The 17,836-nt window shown below is 36.1% G+C and overlaps 2 protein-coding genes across 5 annotated transcripts in view; one reads left to right on the top strand and one right to left on the bottom strand.

Moving 5' to 3' along the window:
- The window catches only part of LOC106173852 (uncharacterized), an 18,306-nt gene extending 10,857 nt beyond the window's left edge, over window positions 1-7,449 (top strand). The window contains exons 25-40 of one of the 3 annotated variants that reach the window (XM_086998918.1): window positions 73-239; window positions 688-791; window positions 975-1,118; window positions 1,351-1,512; window positions 1,817-1,933; window positions 2,130-2,263; window positions 2,385-2,637; window positions 2,816-3,223; window positions 3,390-3,461; window positions 3,605-3,867; window positions 4,044-4,174; window positions 4,485-4,604; window positions 5,023-5,150; window positions 5,570-5,752; window positions 5,970-6,107; window positions 6,363-7,449. In XM_086998918.1, the coding sequence (XP_086855044.1) occupies window positions 73-239; window positions 688-791; window positions 975-1,118; window positions 1,351-1,512; window positions 1,817-1,933; window positions 2,130-2,263; window positions 2,385-2,637; window positions 2,816-3,223; window positions 3,390-3,461; window positions 3,605-3,867; window positions 4,044-4,174; window positions 4,485-4,604; window positions 5,023-5,150; window positions 5,570-5,752; window positions 5,970-6,107; window positions 6,363-6,668 (2,830 nt within the window). In that variant the 3' untranslated portion in view covers window positions 6,669-7,449. Of the gene's footprint in view, window positions 1-72; window positions 240-687; window positions 792-974; window positions 1,119-1,350; window positions 1,513-1,816; window positions 1,934-2,129; window positions 2,264-2,384; window positions 2,638-2,815; window positions 3,224-3,389; window positions 3,462-3,604; window positions 3,868-4,043; window positions 4,175-4,484; window positions 4,605-5,022; window positions 5,151-5,569; window positions 5,753-5,969; window positions 6,108-6,362 lie in introns of those variants that run through there. The other 2 variants (XM_086998919.1, XM_086998920.1) reach the window with 2 other exon arrangements.
- Window positions 6,746-17,836, bottom strand: LOC106158091 (uncharacterized protein KIAA2013 homolog). 2 transcript variants are annotated; one of them, XM_086998934.1, is made up of 15 exons: window positions 17,633-17,836; window positions 15,516-15,613; window positions 14,869-14,994; window positions 12,591-12,719; window positions 12,167-12,228; window positions 11,809-11,904; window positions 11,505-11,584; window positions 11,080-11,217; window positions 10,530-10,632; window positions 10,248-10,316; window positions 9,678-9,877; window positions 9,335-9,453; window positions 8,846-9,110; window positions 8,338-8,462; window positions 6,746-8,028 (listed from the first exon to the last, which is right to left on the bottom strand). In XM_086998934.1, exons 1-15 carry the CDS (start codon window positions 17,776-17,778, stop codon window positions 7,835-7,837), a joined length of 1,950 nt encoding a protein of 649 aa, XP_086855060.1. In that variant the 5' UTR covers window positions 17,779-17,836; the 3' UTR covers window positions 6,746-7,834. The 2 variants fall into 2 exon arrangements, with proteins under 2 accessions (XP_086855060.1, XP_086855061.1); XM_086998935.1 differs by lacking the exon at window positions 17,633-17,836 and adding an exon at window positions 17,275-17,559.

Raw genomic sequence — 17,836 nt, 5'->3', positions numbered from 1 at the left:
AATAATTTTGGGGAGAAACAATTCAGGGAAGTAATGAGAATGTTGAGGGTTAAATATGACATATTCTTTCAGGACCATGAAGTTCATCTTATACATCATTATCTTCATGAACTGGCTGACCTGTGGTTTATTTATGATCTCATGTCCCCCTGAGATTCTAGGGATAGCCACCAAGGACACACTGACCACTGGTCATCACTGTATTGAGGGGTCCTGGGTGCTCAGGACACTCACAGCAAGTAAGACTGGGTTCCCATGCCTAGATCGATCTAACAGGATTGATCCATCTCCAAGGGGTTTCTCTCTAAATTGCTTTCAGCTTAAGCAGCTTAGATGTCTGGTACACCTACTGAAGCTGCTAAACAATAATAAATACTCCCTAGCAGCTTCAGTAGGTATGACAGACATCTAAGCCATTTAAGTTAATTGCAATTTAGCGAGAATCCCCTCGAAGATAGATCGATCCTCATTTAGTACGATAGGGTATGGGAATGGTCCCTAAGGGAACAACAAATAATTCTGCAGACAACTTGAGTATGTATTTTATTGCAAATAATTATAAATCCAAAATCTAAGGTCAAAGTTCATTGCATTCTGTGATTTTTTTTTTTTTTTTTTTTTTTTTTGTATGTAAGAACACTTGTAAGCAACTAAGTAATTTTTTAATGTAATACAGAATATTTCCAGATGAGAGCAGCATATGGTCCCTGTACCTGACCAGTTTATACTGGGCCACAGCTACCTCAGTATCAGTGGGGTACGGGGACATAGCTGCTGAGACTGACCTGGAGGTAGGCTGGGGCATAAGCTCGTAGGATTCTTTCATGTTACATGAGGGGGGATTGATTTATAACTAGCCATTTATATATTGGTGCATTTTAGTTATCAAAAATAGACTCAGCGCTATATATCTGATATCATGACATTTTGTTAAAATAAAAATGGTAGTGCTAGCTGTGTTGTTTTGTTGGCAGGTTGCAGCTGCTGTGGTCATTTCAATTGTGGGAGTGGTGTTCTTTGGCTATGTGATAGCCAGTGTGTTTGCTGGCCTGGTCAATGCTGATGCCCAGAGAGCAAGATTTCAGGAGAAACTTTGTGCAGTCCAGACCTTTATGAAAGTAATTAAGTTATTATTATTATTATTATTGTTATTATTATTTAAGAAGTATGAAAATAAAATTTAGTAAAGCAAAGATCACTACGTAAAAGAAAGGTGTCTTTTTGAATGGATTTCCAGATGTATCTACGGATTTTTTGTAGTACTACATGTAGTTTAATTTCTTTTTCTGGTCATAATTGTTGTTGGTATTTTGTGTCCTACTGACAGTTTATTTCCACCTATTGTCTAAGGATCAGGAAGTCAGTGCTGGTCTTCAGAGAAGGATTATCAACCATTATGAGTATGTGTGGACCAGATCTCGTGGAGTGGACCCCAGATCTCTGTTTGATGGTCTCCCACTGTCACTGTGGGGGGATGTCACATACAGTCTGTACAAGGATATGATTGTTAAGGTGCCTGTTTGCAAAGAAAAAAAAATATATGTATTGATAAGTTTTTAAATTTTAATGACAAAATGATAAATTTCAGCATCTCAGGACAGTTCACATGTACTAGTATCATCAACTAACTTTTTAAAATATAACACACACGTTAAGTCAAACTACTACATTACAGCAGCTGTAAATAATTTTTATAAATAAAGAATATCAACAAAGTTTACAGGTCTCTATATAGCTACCAATAATTAGTAGATTCTACTAGAATTGAGAGATATATTTTGCAAATTGTCATTTATTTCTTGTTTTACCTTAATAGGTGGCCCTGTTTGAGAATGCGGATGTGGGTTTTGTGAAGATGCTGTCACGCTGTATAAAGCCAGTGTTATTTCTTAAAGGAGAATATATTGTGAGGAAACATGACATAGGAAGTGAGGTACACGGTTCATACACTGTATTTGTGTAAGAATATATCTGCATCTTTTAAATTAATTGCCTCATTTGCAGTTATCTGTTGAAGCTTACCATTTGCCTCAGTGACCAAATACCTGTATTGTACGTGTAGCTGTAAAAAGCATAAATATTTAATATGGAACTGATTTATGTCAGATTTCATTAGCTTGTTATTGTAGATGTTCTTTATTCATCATGGGGCAGTGGATGTGGTATCAGAGGATGGTGACACAGTGTTTGACACTATGAATGCAGGAAGATTCTTTGGAGAAATCGCTCTTTTATTCAGTTGTCCAAGAACTGCATCAATAAGGTACAACTTCCTGGATTCTCAATCTTAATTTCTTTGCATTTGCTTAGAGAAATTTAGATTTTACAGTTAAAAAAATTAATTCATTGTTGTCTGAATAAACCGACTGATTTTTTTGACCCAGGGCCCATACCAACTGCCATTTGTTTGTGTTGAGCAAAGCAGATTTAGATGAAGTGCTCATCTACTACCCAGACATTAATCAACAAGTAATGATAACAGCAGAAAAGCGAAGAATCAAAGCCAAGCAACGCAGTGCTCTTCAACTTAGAACTGAACATGTTCAAGAAAGCATTACTAGAGCTGGCATATCTGGGGTGCGTGATAATCAAGAGGGGAAAACCATTGCTTGTGGGCCACACAGTGATTTTGCAGAGGTATGCATGCAATGTAGTCAAAAATAAGTGTGTTTTCTGTATTCCTTGATATGGGGAAACTTGATTCTTCACCAAAAAGTACAGAAAACTGTTGTAATGCTTTCCATTTCCAATTTTCCTCTATATCCCCTTCTCCTCTACTGGGGTCTACAGTTAATAAAACATTGTCCTATTTCAGATTGAATTCAAAGCCACTAAAACCCAGAAAGTGACAGTAGGAAAAGGGACATACTGCAGGAAAACCAGTGGTCAGGGTTCAGCTCCAAGGAGAGAAGCTCCACATCCAGAGAACACAGCTTTGCATGAAAACACAGACGGTGATTCCAGTCAAGAAGCTGTTGCTGGTACAAGTCAAGCAACAGTTGATGTTAACTCCATTGAGATACTGTACAATAGTGAACCTGGCTGCAGGGAAAATGTGCCAAGTAACCATGACACAACTCCAGAGAGGAATGTCTCCGGATGTGCTTGGTGTTGGACCAGCTGGAACGACTTCACCATCAATCCACATGGACATTTTGGCACAGTTTTCAGCTGGTTGACACTGTTCTGCACTGTCCTGTCTTGGTGGACTATTCTCTTTGAGGTGGAAGTTTTGTCAAATGTCAGAGTAGGAAGTACAGTCTTCTGTTATTCAGTTTCTTTACAAGAAAAATTGGATTGATTATAAATAACAAATCTTACTGCCTTACTAATGAAATATTCAAAGCTTAATTATGCATAAATAGCATTGATTAAATAATTGTTTGCAGGCTTGTTACCAGGACCATGAACTGGCACTGTTTGCAGTGAACATCCTTATAGATGCATTTTTCTGGTTGGAGGTAATTCTGAAAGACTGTTGGTGACTTTGCACTAAAATTTCCTTCACCATGATACTCTATGATGAAAAATGATAATTTCAGTATCAAATTTTGTATATAGTTAAAGATGAATACATAACCGAAATGTGCAATATTATTTTCAGATTTACATAAAATCTCATTTAAGTTTTCATGATGAGACTGGTCACCTCATCGATGCTGCTGTCACAGTGAGGCAGTCCTATGTCAGGAGACCCAGTGGCTTGCTGTTGGATGCTATAGCAGCTTGTCCCATTGAAGTGGTGGTGCTGGCACTGCCCAGAGAACAGTGGGTCAGTATGTGGTCATATCTCAGGCTACTCCACCTGCTGAGACTGGTCAAGGTACACCAGTTCTTTGCTGCCTGGGAGAAGGAGCTGAATGTCAGGTCAGTGGGCTGGAGGAGGCCACTTGGTACATATTTGGACAAAAGCATTTGTTGTTGTTCTGCAGAAATAAGTTATCAGAGGAGTATTTTGCAATCAGTGATTATGTGCTCAGTAATAAGTTCAACATTTTTTGTATGGTATGTCATGCAGAATTTGAGTGGTATTTATTTTACAGCATGCTGACTGTCCACCTCTGGAAGTCTATGATAGTGTTGTTTGTAACCCTGCACATCTGCTCCTGTCTGTGGTATGTAGTGGCTTGTCCTGGAGGGATGTGTGGACCAAATACTTGGGCACATCTGGCTGGTAAGGCACTTTTCTTGGAGTGTTAATTGTGTGGGCCAAATACATGTATTTGGGCACATTTGGCTGGTGAGACATTGGACAAGTGTGACTTATGTAATGCACTTTGACTTCTTAGAAAATTATTGAAAAATTTATTAAAATTGGTAAGTTAGGTACTATCATTTAAACATACAGACACTTGATTGTATTTTAGTTTCATATCCTCACAGGATATCAGCTCTCTTTATATATAATATAATATAATAATATATAATATAATAATCTTTATTGAAATGGATTATCATATACAGTTAATGGTACTGTATTCCAGGGTTCCAGGATCACACAGTAAGCAGCATAGAGAGATACTGTAACTGTGTCTATTGGTGTGTAGCAACTGTCACCTCTACTGGATATGGAGACATCAGTGCACATACCAATATAGAAATGGGTAAAGTGAAATACTGGGCCCAGCTTCTTCAACACTGAATAGTGGTATCCTATGGATAAGAATGACTGCTATCTTCAGGATAACTGTCTAGAGGATAACAATGTTATCCATGGATAATGTTAATCATAGGATAGTGCTATCAGTGTTGATGGAACTAGGCCCTGATTAATAACATGCCATTCTTTAAAATTACTTAATGTGGGGAAACATCCACAAAAACTTTGCTCATGAAGTGCGTATATAAAGTGGTAATCATAGTATATTACTACATAATAAGCATAATATACTATCTTATATTTGGTAATGTGAGGTTGATATGTTGTGTTGCAGCCCTCAGCCAAAGTCAGGAATAGGATAATATCTTAAATTCTTTGCCAAAAATTTATTTTTATATTTTTATAATTTTTTATATTTTTAGTTGTCTCCATTGTTGTTATGCTGATAGGGAAGATATTGTTTGGTTATATTCTGGGTACAATAGCCTCTTCCCAGGCCAATGCAGCACGCACCATGGTGGCTTACAGGGAGAAAGTGGCAGTGATCAAGGTGACACCAGACTTACACCCCATTTCCATAGATTTTTAGATCGATCTATCCCTGTGGGGAGTCTCACTAGATTATTGTCAGCTTGGCCGGCTTAAGCATCTGTCCCGCCTACTAAAAGCTGTAAGGGGGTAATTAACTATGGTGCCCGCACGGCTGACTGCAATTTAGCGTGAACCCCCAGGGAGTTAGGTCGATCTAAAACCTAATCTTTAGATCGATCTAAATCTCTGGGAATGCACCCTTACTCAGACCTTTGCAGAAACACAGGCTAGAACAATGATTGAAGATCAGTGACTGACATCAGATATTTGTGGTTAAAAATAATGAATATATGAATGACAACTGCATCAATATTTAGTTTTCACAGTTATAAAGATTATATTCTTGTTTCTTTGGTAATGGTTGCTCATTTCTACCAGGATGAACTCAATGATCTGAATGTACCTCCACACCTTAAAGATCAAGTGGTAAACTACTACCATTACCAGTGGCAACGTAAGAAAGGTGTTGACCTGAGGTCACTGATGGTGGACTGTCCATACACCCTGCAGTCGGAACTAGCTCTTCAAATATGCCAGCCAATGTTTACTGGAGAAAAACAGGTACAGTTTTAAATATATAGACAAAAATTTCACAGCTCTCATTGCCTATCAGCCGTCTAGTGGGAGAGAAAAAGCTTGCAAATTGTAAACAAATTTGTCAAGTAAAATTGACTTAGGAAGTAGAAACGTGTTTTCAGTATATTTAATACATTTTTTTGAAAAATATATTTGCATTCCATGTTGTGACACAATTTCATTAACAATTGGCTTTGTCCAGTTGTCTCTGTTTAAGGACATCCCTGACGCACTGAAGCGTGAACTTGCTCTAAAGGTCCAGCTAAAGTTCTTTGTCCCAGATGTACAGGTGGTGCAGAAAGATGTTAACAGCAGCGCTTTCTACATTTTGAAAGGAGAGGTGGGGTGTATTAAATAAAAACATGACAAAGGTTTTTTTTGTGAAAAAATTATGAAAATCAAATAGACTTTTACTTTGATATTTGCATCTGTAGCAAGACTTAAATTACCTTATGGCACTATATTTAATGGGGTTTATAGGCACACTCCATGGTAAACATGGCACAGGGTTTACACCAAATTAACTGACAAATGATAAAATTATAGAATTGATAATAGAAATATATCCTGATATCTCCTGGTCTGGTTCTCTCAGATAGCTCTGGAAGGAGAAGATCAGTTGGACAGCCTGGGCAGTGGCAGTGTGATAGGAGAGGTCAACCTCATCCTAGATGACCCCAAGCCTGCAGTGGTCACTTATGTGGCCAAATCCCACGTAGATATCCTGGTGCTGGCCAAAAGTGACTTGGACACCGTCCTGGGCCACTTCCCAGCAGTCAGGAATGCAATGGAGCACATTGCCGAGCAGAAGTTTCGCCTACCAAGAAACTCTGACCACCGTCGCCCGTCATCAGCAGTGTTTTTGAAAGTACCTAGTAAGACTTGGGAAATGCATTTGTAACACTGCACATTAATAACAAGCATATACTTGTGTGCTTGTACTTTTAACAAAAAGTTTTATAAAACAAAAGAAGATAAAAGGTTTAAGATGTTATTCCTTTATGATTTATTTACAACCCAATGTACAGTGAAGCCACATTAAAATGTACAGTCTCCTATTATACAAAAATAACACCTCTGATCAGTATTCAGTTTAAATATACCTCCAACCATTTACAATTTAAATTAACTTTAAACAACAAGCACCTATAACATATCTCAAGGTAAATACAATATTTCAATTCTTCAATTAAAGCATTAATTAGTGTTCTTTTACGAAGAACATAATAAAGGCTAATGATTTTATCCTGAAAAACAGTTATCCTAATCATCAACATGTGAACTTAACGTCTAGACTTGTATCAAAATCCATTTATGTTTTGAAGTTTGTCAAAGACATTCTTGTTGTTGAATACAATGATAAACCCTTTTTGACGAGTCATGCTACTCTAGAACTAAATGTCTTCACGACTTTTTTAAGGCTTTTGGTGTTTTATTAATTCCACCCCAAAGTGTTATTCAAGCTATTCTATCTACTTGCAAACAGTACCTTCCATATTACAGGTACATCTCTATCACTATGTGTGCTTTGGTAAAAACAAGGGCTTGTTACAGTAAATAACAAACTGGTAAAAAATATTTTACACCTTGAATTCATGTGTGATTGTAATACTTTGAATAATTTCATATGAACTGAAAACAAATAAGTATCTGAAGCAACATTTAATAGAAAAAAAAAGAAAGAGATCCAATCACATAAAATGCGGCCATGGCAAAGAAGGCCACAAGACGTTTTTTAATTAACTTGTATGTCAGAGATAATCAAAAGTTCACATGTTATAGTCTCGATTCTGGTCACATATTATAGCCTCGATTCTGGTCACATATTATAGCCTCCATTCTGGTCACATGCTATAGCCTCAATTCTGGTCACGCTATAGCCCCTATTCTGGTCACATGTTATAGCCTCCATTCTGGTCACATGTTATAGCCTCTATTCTGGTCACATATTATAGCCTCCATTCTGGTCACATGTTATAGCCTCTATTCTGGTCTCATGTTATAGCCTCTATTCTGGTCACATGTTATAGCCCCTATTCTGGTCACATGTTATAGCCTTCATTCTGGTCACATGTTATAGCCTCTATTCCTCCCTGCAGCTGACCTGCCTCCTTGGCAGTATTCATTTATTACCATCTTGAATAAAAACAGGTGGAAAGTGAAGATGAGGAAGGCAATGGACATCCAGAAGAAAGTAGGCAGCCCACCAAAAGCATGACCATGACGGTGAAGAGCCATGACATGGTGTTCATGTGCTGGAGCTGAAATGGAAAAATTCAGACTTAAGTACCCAGGAAAGTTAATACAAACATGTTGTAAAGCTGAAGTTTTGAGAAATACAAAATATCATAAAATTTCCTTAGCATCACACAAAAGTTACCTCCTGCAATGTACTGATCCACCATACCAATGAAATTGAGTATTTGAAGACTAATACAAGAGCTGTATGGCACAAGGCTAAATTATATACAGCTCCTTTTAAATATGAAGTAACCTGAAGTGGGTATATTCTAAATAATAAGGAATCTCTAAAATAGCTGATGGTTTTCAGTATTTCCTGGCTGTCCTACCTTCCCCAATCTCTTTCACATGTATCACATGTTTGAGGTCGTCCATGTGCTGCCTGTCTGCCGTGATGTACAAGATGGCGGTAAATGGCTCCGTCTGCTTCACTGGAAATTTGGTTAGCTCTTTGCTGAAAATATAAAAAGGGAATGTCAGATATACAATCCGAAAGGTTTCTTTACTGTGAAATAATTCTAAGAAAAGTTAAAAAATTGCAAAAGCCTTAATAATCTATAAGATATGAATACCTATTACATTGTAAAAAGTTGCGTTATACCCAACAGACGTAACAGAAATCAAAGATTGACAGACTGAACTTACTGTTTGCTAGCTGATGTTTAATGATTTAAAATACATAATAGTAAGGAACATTTTGCTAGAACCACTTGACGATATACCCATAAGGAAGAATTTTACAACTGTTCAAATTTATAATTATGAGGAACATTACTACACATATCAATTTCCATCACAGCAATTGAAGATATTAGTTCTTAAAGTCTGTGTACCAACCCAAGTTGAACAGGTGGGTCCAGGCATCCTGCATCACAGGCAAAGTAGACCTTGTCGTTCCTGTCCAGGGAGGCAAACAGAACAGCCTTGTTATCATCCCCTACTATCACAGATATGTTGACATGGGTGTTATTGCCATAGTTGATTCTACGGAAATAGTAGTCTCTATGGAGATCCTTGGGCATCATGCCAAACTCCAGGTGATCATTACTGAATTTTAAAGCACCAAAGCTCAAGATCATTGCTTGGAGAACTCCATCTGTGCCTGGAGAGAAACAAAAATGGAGTTACATATGTTTAGAACATGTTAGGTTTACCACTTTACAATGAATATCTTATATAGGTCTAGCTGCTAAAAAAGGTTAAAACAAAATTCAATAAAGTGTACACAAAACTGAATCATAAAGGTTTTGATAAATTAGAATTTTTTTATAATTCTCAATAATTTTGATTGGCAGTGAGCGATGTTTTATCAGAGGGATTTCTTACCAGCTTTGACCATAGAGCCACAGCCCTGTTTCTCCAGTGTAATAAGCCAAGAACTGGCCAATCTTGACACATCTAGTTCATTATTACACCTAGCCCACAGTGAGGACCCTGGTAGCTGGCTGGAAAACAAACAGATAACCTCCAGCTGTTCATAACTACTAGATGTTTTGCTGCAAAGACTTGATCTTGACTTTAAGTCATGCAGAAAATAACTTTAAGTCATGCAGAAAATTTCAACTTTCAATCTATAGAATCTATATCTTTCACATGAACAAAAATGAGATTAACACATTTCCAGAACACTTTGGTAGTCTTACCAAGCACTGTTCTCTTTGCTACTTACATAGTATTATGGCCAGTGTAGCACTTGTCTGGAAAGTGCAGTAAGTTATCCAGCTCTAGTTTGGAGAATGCTGTCATGCCAGTCTCATGGATAGAAGCAGGCACATTACTGAGTACATAGTACATGGTAGTGTTGATCTGGGGTCCATTTAACATCCCTGGGGCCATAGAGTAACTGATGCTGAACCCAGACTGCCACATCTGATATATAAATAAAACCACTCAACTTCTGCATATTATTAACATGTAATAATAGCAATGTGTATTAAAAAGTGGGGTTCCAGTTAAAATACACCAAGTCCATAACTTTATCATGATCAAATTAATGTTTGATGCGCTTTTTTCTGAATTGTGATTTTTAAAAAGAAACAATCAAAGCTGTTCTGGGGATTGAGAATCAACACACCGCCTACTGCTAGCACATACTAATGACCATAAAGATAGGATTACATATTATTCAAAGACTAGAAAATAAAAACAGGACCAAGATGAGATATTTGAAAAGAGATGAAGCTACTATAGTACAAATTAGGAAAAAAAAAAGACTAGTTGTGGCAGTGAGAAGCCCTACCTGGTTCCAGATGCGGGTGTGTTCCACTCTCAGCTTCTTTCCATCAATGTTCAATGCTGATGTAAGTGACTTCGAGAGAAACAAAACACAAAAACTTTACCTATTTCACTTACAAATTTCCTTCAGTGAATTAACTTTTATTACACAAAGAATGTGAGTGAATAACAGTAAATCTTGCTTCCTTAATTATTCTAAATATATGACAATGTATTAAAAGTGCACTCCATAAAAAAAATTAATTGTGATGTGATTTTCTTGATCAGTTTACTTTCCATGTCTTACATCTGCTGCCTGCTGTGCCATTTGTTTCCTCAGTCCAGAGTTTCCAGTCTGACTGGTAGAGCTAGAGTACTCCACTGCCGTCACCACGCGATACTTCACTGTGCTGGAGTGGAAACAGACATATTCATCTCCCACCATATTAATGTTATGTATGCTACAGATGCTTTGACAGCTTAACTAAGTAAAAGATTTATCATAGTCACCACGCAGTACTTCACTGTGCTGGAGTGGAAACAGACACATTCATCTCCCACCATATTAATGTTATGTATGCTACAGATGCTTTGACAGCTTAACTAAGTAAAAGATTTATCATAAGAATCTATTGATTGATATATTAATATCTTTTGATATAAATTGTAGAGGGTAGCTTGATGCAAGCAATAAGAGTCACATGGCCCGTCTGCTTGAATACAAAACAATTCTGATAAGGTATAGTGATAAAATTTCATTATTTGACATTCATGCCAAGATATCTTTTAAAAGCATGCTTGAACACCACAATTTTTGTATTTTATAATTAAATTAATCACAAAGCAGTCTCCCCTACCTGTCTTCCTTGATTGGAATTGTCTCTGGCAGCCTGCTGGACGCTATCCCCAGCATCACAAACTCTGAGGCAGATCCTGGAATGGGGGCCTTCCCTGCAGACACCAGGTACTCCATGGTCTTACCTGCTTGGTTGGTTCTACAATATACAACATTTAGGACTGATACAACCCCATAATATCTCAGTATAAAAAAGAATCCATTAAAAGAATTCTAATTCTAAATAGCACCAAGGACATTCAGTCAATATATATATATATATATATATATATATATATATATATATATATATATATATATATATATATATACAGAACCACAGATTTAATATTCTCAGCTAGTCAGAATTATTGCATTTTTTATATCAAGTTACATGTGAATAATATTATGCTGGTGCGAGTTTCCTGAAGCTCCAAAGCTACTAACTTGACTGGCGTTATTTGTGTCAAGACTCCCTTCCAGTCCGAGGCACCTATCTGGTGAAGATCCACAACTGTGGTGCTCTCCTAGAAATATGGTTGACAACGTCAGCTGCATTTAGACACATAACTAATTAAACTTTTCATCAGAAAATATGAATGTTATGAGTAAACCTGCGTGTGCCAATGGCTCTAAATTAAACAATGGCTATAAAATCTGTAAAAAGAATATACAAATATATCTATAAGCAATGAACAACCGAAGGACCAATTGTTTTAATGAGTCTCATGTCTTTGGTTAATTCACTTACTGGACTTGGGTTTTGTATCCTTAGCTCCTGGACAAGGATAGAGGGGCGCCTCCTGTGAGCATAAACTTGAGTGACTATGGACACACAGGCTGAGGGCTGAAACAGGGAACACAAATGCTATCTAACATATGCCCTAGTAATGTCTCAGTTACTTTGTTATATTGATAATTGGTTTATTGCTGTACAAGCAGCAAAACCAACAGAGTGAAAAAATATCTTTTTTGCAAATTAACTTGCATCATTACTGGAAGAATACAGTAAATTTAGGTTAGGCTGTGTATATTAAGTTAAAGGGAAACTTAACATTTCTTTAGTCAGAGTAATTGATTTTGTTGTTGATTCATAATGCCAAACTTACTGCCTTTCTGAAGCATTGTATTCTCTGCACCAGTCCTGACTTCAAGTCTATCACATATGCCTCTGAAATACAAAGTGTATAGGATACTATACAAAGTATATAGGATACTATACAAAGTATATAGGATACTATACAAAGTATATAGGATACTATACAAAGTATATAGAATACTATACAAAGTATATAGGATACTATACAAAGTATATAGGATACTATACAAAGTATATAGGATACTATACAAAGTATATAGGAACAAGAGCTCTCCAGTCAGGTCAGTATTTGTGTGGGTGTGAATGCATGAACATGCCTGTACTAGATAGATAGAGAAAGAGATAAGATGCTGAACACACAGACACCAACAGGTCCTAGTCAAATATTAAATATTTCTATTCTTTACAGTTAAAAAAACACATTTTCCACTTACCTTTTTTCTCATGACCCTCAATATTTACATCCACAATGGGGAAAAACTGCACTGGTAAAGTGTGTGATCTATTAAGTAGTAAATAAATTCCATTCTCGCTGTTCACTGACAAACCAAATTTGCCATTACCTGGAAAAAGAACAAGACAGCACTGTTCTGAAATGTTTTTTTCCCCATTTTTAACAATTTTTAACATAAAATAAAATTAACAGTTTACTGCCATTTTTTTATGATCAACTAAGAAATTTGATGAGATGTGAAAAATATCAATAGAACAGTGTCAAATGTCCAATTTCTTCCATTCTGAGATTCTGAACATAGTGAATGATTGAATCTTACAAACTGCAATGATATGAGTTTATTTCCATTTTTGACACCTTATTACACAATACACAATTACAGGTTTACCATCATTTTTATGTAATCAACTAACAATGTTGTAAAAATGCAGGAAATGTCAAACAAACACTTTTACGTATCTTATTAATTAAATAAAGAGACTGTTAACATGCCTAAGAATTGAATCTGAGGAAATGTGAAAAAAACAGTATAACTTCTAAAATAATGGCCAGATTATGCTGATTTTCGAACTCAACCTGCGTTTTAGTAAGATTGATTACTCCTGTGAGTTTCATGACAACAGGCCTATGGGTTTTCCTTGAAATGTGTTAACAGTTTTGCATATATGCTGAAAAGTGAAAAAACAGCATAACTTATAAAATAATGGTCCGATCATGCCGATTTTCGAACTTGACCTGCGTTTTAGTAAGATTGATTACTCCTGTGAGTTTCATGACAACAGGCCTATCAGTTTTCCTTGAAATGTGTTAACAGTGTTGCATATATGCTGAAAAGTGAAAAAAAACAGCATAAATGCTACAATAATGGCCCGATCATGCTGATTTTCAAACTTGACCTGCGTTTTATGAATATTCATCAGCTCTGTAAATATAAAGCCAAAAAGTAAAACTGTCTTCCACTTATGGTGTTAACGCTGAAAGTGCACGGCGACATGATCGGCGACGGCGACGACATACGCAGGTGATGGCGATATGTACATAAAAATGTGACTAGCAAAGGTCTTCAGGTCTATGGAACTTCAAAGCCAAAATGTAAACAAGACAGCACTGTTCTGAAATGTTTTTTTTTTCCATTTTTAACAATTTTTTAACATGAAACAAAATTAACAGTTTACTGCCATTTTTATATGATCAACTAAGAAAATTGATGAGATGGGGAAAATATCAATACAACAGTGTTAAATGTCCAATTTCCTCCATTCTGAGATTCTGAACATCGTGAATGATTGGATCTGACAAACTGCAATGATGAGTTTATTTCCATATTTGAAACTCTATTACATAATACACGATAACAAGTTTACCATCATTTTTACACAATCAACTAACAATGTTGTACAGATGCAGAAAATGTGAAACAAACACCTTTACGTATCTTATTAGTTAAATATAATGAGACTGTTAACATGCCTAAGAATTGAATCTGAGGAAATGTGAAAAAACAGCATAACTTCTAAAATAATGGCCCGATAATGCTGATTTTCGAACTTGACCTGCGTTTTAGTGAGATTGATTACTCCTGTGAGTTTCATGACAACATGCCTATGGGTTTTCCTTGAAATGTGTTAACAGTGTTGCATATAAGCTAAAAAGTGAAAAAACAGCATAACTTCTACAATAATTGCCCAAACATGCTGATTTTCGAACTTGACCTGCGTTTTATAAATATTTATCAGCTCTGTAAATATAAAGCCAAAAAGTAAAACTGTCTTCCACTTATCGTGTTAACGATGAAAGTGCACGGCGATGGCGACGGCGACATCGACGGCGACAGGGACGGCGACGACAGACGCAGGTGATGGCAATATGTACAGACACATCTGTGTCTGTACATAAAAACGTATCTCTTAATATGGTCATAAAAACATGCTTTTATTCAAAAGCAAGAATATTATGTAGCTGAGAAAACATGCTAAAATTCAATTTCTGTGTTTTGATCAAGAGGGAAGTGAGGACAGTGATGAGGATACAGTGGTATTGTACCAGATCCAGATTGTTTTGATCAAGATGGGAGTGAGGACAGTGATGAGGATACAGTGGTATTGTACCAGATCCAGATTGTTTTGATCAAGATGGGAGTGAGGACAGTGATGAGGATACAATGGTATTGTACCAGATCAAGGATTACAATCGGTGCAAACAAATCATTGTCAAAAACGTCAAAAATGCAACTTGACATAATATAATTATTAACTCACCTATATATGCTGGATAAAAGTTTTCACCTTCTTGAAGAGGGGAGTGATATTGAATGGCATCAAACTCTAAAGCTGCTGACTGAAAGTTATCCAGTTTCTCATTAATACACTTGTCCAGTGGATGAACTGAAAATGTATCCATAGTAATTACATATTATAAATCATAACATCAATGGCAAAATATGACACACTCTTTCCATTTTATAATAATAAACTAAATAACACTTTTTATTTAATACGGTAATAACTTTATTTTCCAATGGGCAAAAATTATCAAACTTTCAAATACATATATATTTGTGATCACAAAATTTATGTTTCTCTATAGAATTTGTAGTTTTACTGAATAGAATTCAATAGAGTAACCTGTTTTTTTTTATTTTTGTTGCTACCACTCAATAGGTATATTCTAATTATTAGAAATTATGACTTAATTTCTTGACTTAGTATCTGTAAAAAAAAATCACTATTTATCCCTGAGTAATTACCACTCATACATACATTCTTACATACAAACCTGTTACCAAGATTTCTATACACAGCTTCATATAAATCAGTAGAATGAAATTCTAGGCTGTCATGTGTCAAAACAAAATAACACAGACTTTTCCTAAGGAAACAGAAAGAAAAACTCAATCTTCACTTACCCTTATAGCGTGGTCTTATCCTTGCTGTCAGCCAGGAAGGCCACATATACAGCACCACTATTAACAGTAAGACAATGACCAGCAAGACCTTCCTATTCCTGAAAATAACAGTAAGACAATGACCAGCAAGACCTTCCTATTCCTGAAAATAACAGTAAGACAATGACCAGCAAGACCTTCCTATTCCTGAAATTAACAGTAAGACAATGACCAGCAAGACCTTCCTATTCCTGAAAATAACAGTAAGACAATGACCAGCAAGACCTTCCTATTCCTGAAAATAACAGTAAGGGACTATTCCCACAGATATTTGGATCGATGTATCTCCCTGGGTAGTCTCACTAAATTGTTATCAACTTAACCAGCTTAAATGTCTGTCAGGCCTAGTGAGGCTGTTAAGGGATAATTGTCTTTACACCCTAGCTCATACGGTAGGTGTGACAGACATTTAAGCTGGCAAGTCGACAGCAATTTAGCGAGACTCCCTAGGGAGATGGATCGATCCAGATGGATTGATCTAGGCATGGGAACCCAGTCTCAGACAATGACCAGCAAAACCTTCTTATTCCTAGAAATAGCAGTAATACAATGACAGCCATGATAGATATCTAATATGTCCACGGCACCAGTACAAAATTTTCATTTGCTTAACTAGTCTGGATAATCATAAACTGCCAATGCCTTTTTTGTAACAAAGTAGAGACAGCACCTGTAAAGACATGTTCTAGCGGCTTGTTCCTCTTGTTGGAAATGTATGCTGCTCACATGTTTCTCAGAATGGAACACAATGTACATTTTAAGCTGACAACATCATGAAATGCCTCATTATAGTCAGCAGTCAAAACCATTTGCCTTTATTCACTGTAGATATGAGCTTCACAATAATATGTCAAGCATTATAAATAATTGAAAGATATGTCTAAATACCTGCATAAAATGCAAGCTGTCAACATATACTTTTTATGGCATCTAACAAGATCAATATTCATGCTTTACATGGTGCCTTGAAAACCTGTCTGGAAATCTCTTCCAGACCTAGTAGACATCAGTTTTCAAGGCACCATGTGCTCATATTGAAAAGCATGAAAGCATTATTGTGATATATAATTTATAAATGGCATCACAGCTTAAAGGCTTGATTTGTAAATCAACAATGTCCAATGCCTGCGGCCAGTAAAATTTTGTGTGGACAAGATTTTTCAGAATGGTGAATTGAGTGGTTCAGCATGGTATTAAACCCTTTTCCGCAATTTTCCAAAAATATTTTTGAGTGCATCTAGTTCGCTAGAAAACAAAAAATCAACATCAAATTCTAAAGATCTTTTAAATTATTGTATATGGATATTTTTCAAACAGTTGTTATCCATTCAATGTATTCCTAAAGACAACTTAATGCCATTATGATTACACACTCTAAAGCTTAGAGCTAGTTTATTCTTAAATGCACATTTTGAACAATCGGCTATTCTCATATCAAATTTAAGGACTTGGACAGTGATATTATTGTCTCCTGATATCTAAGTATATTTTGTGGCTGACAATCATCTTGACTAAATTTGTCCTTGGATGGAACGTTTCAATGGAATGGATTTTAATCTAACAATAACAAATAAAGAACAATTATTGAAAAAAATAATAAAAATCAATTTTAGAGAGAACATCATTACATCATTTCTTCCATTACCTTAAATAAGAATAATAATAACAGGTAACATTTTTTCAATAATCTTTTAAAACCCCAAAGTATCTAGACACTTACCGCAATTTGAGAAATGCCCTATACATCTCATGCTCCCTAACGTATACTTTCAACGGTTATGTAGTTATGTAGTAAACTTCCGTAGCCTAAACTAATAACTGAACACCAAAAACATGGAAAAGGTGGGAGTTTCAATTGCACTTGGCGTTTCTCCGACTTCCATTTTCCAATAAAAAATCAGTTGCGCAAGCATTTTAAACACATACGACTTTCCTCTATATCTATAAAGTCTCTTCACCGAAGACGTACATATATAAATAAATCAAAGATGCAAAGTGGATAAATATTTTATTTCGAGCAGCATATTACACTGGTAGAGTGCGACGAACAACGTGGCACTCTGTCAAGTCAGTCTTACCTTGCGCAGGCTGTTACAATGCCTTGCAATCTGCCTTGCCCGTTGATCTGCATGGTTGAATCCCTGCATTTTTTAGCCGCACCAAAGGTCAAGCATATTGTGCACTTGATCAACCGTTGGCAATTCCGCAGACAAAGTGTGGACATAGGGTCATCTCATTTCTTCAACATTACAACAAACTACAGACAACCACGGACTTGAATG

The sequence above is a fragment of the Lingula anatina genome, chromosome 1 (assembly GCF_051362555.1).
Source record: "Lingula anatina isolate TDL-2025a chromosome 1, LinAna3.0, whole genome shotgun sequence".
In the NCBI taxonomy this organism is placed as follows: domain Eukaryota; kingdom Metazoa; phylum Brachiopoda; class Lingulata; order Lingulida; family Lingulidae; genus Lingula; species Lingula anatina.
Note: the sequence above shows the minus strand (reverse complement) of the source record. Positions and strands in the feature narration are given on the sequence as shown.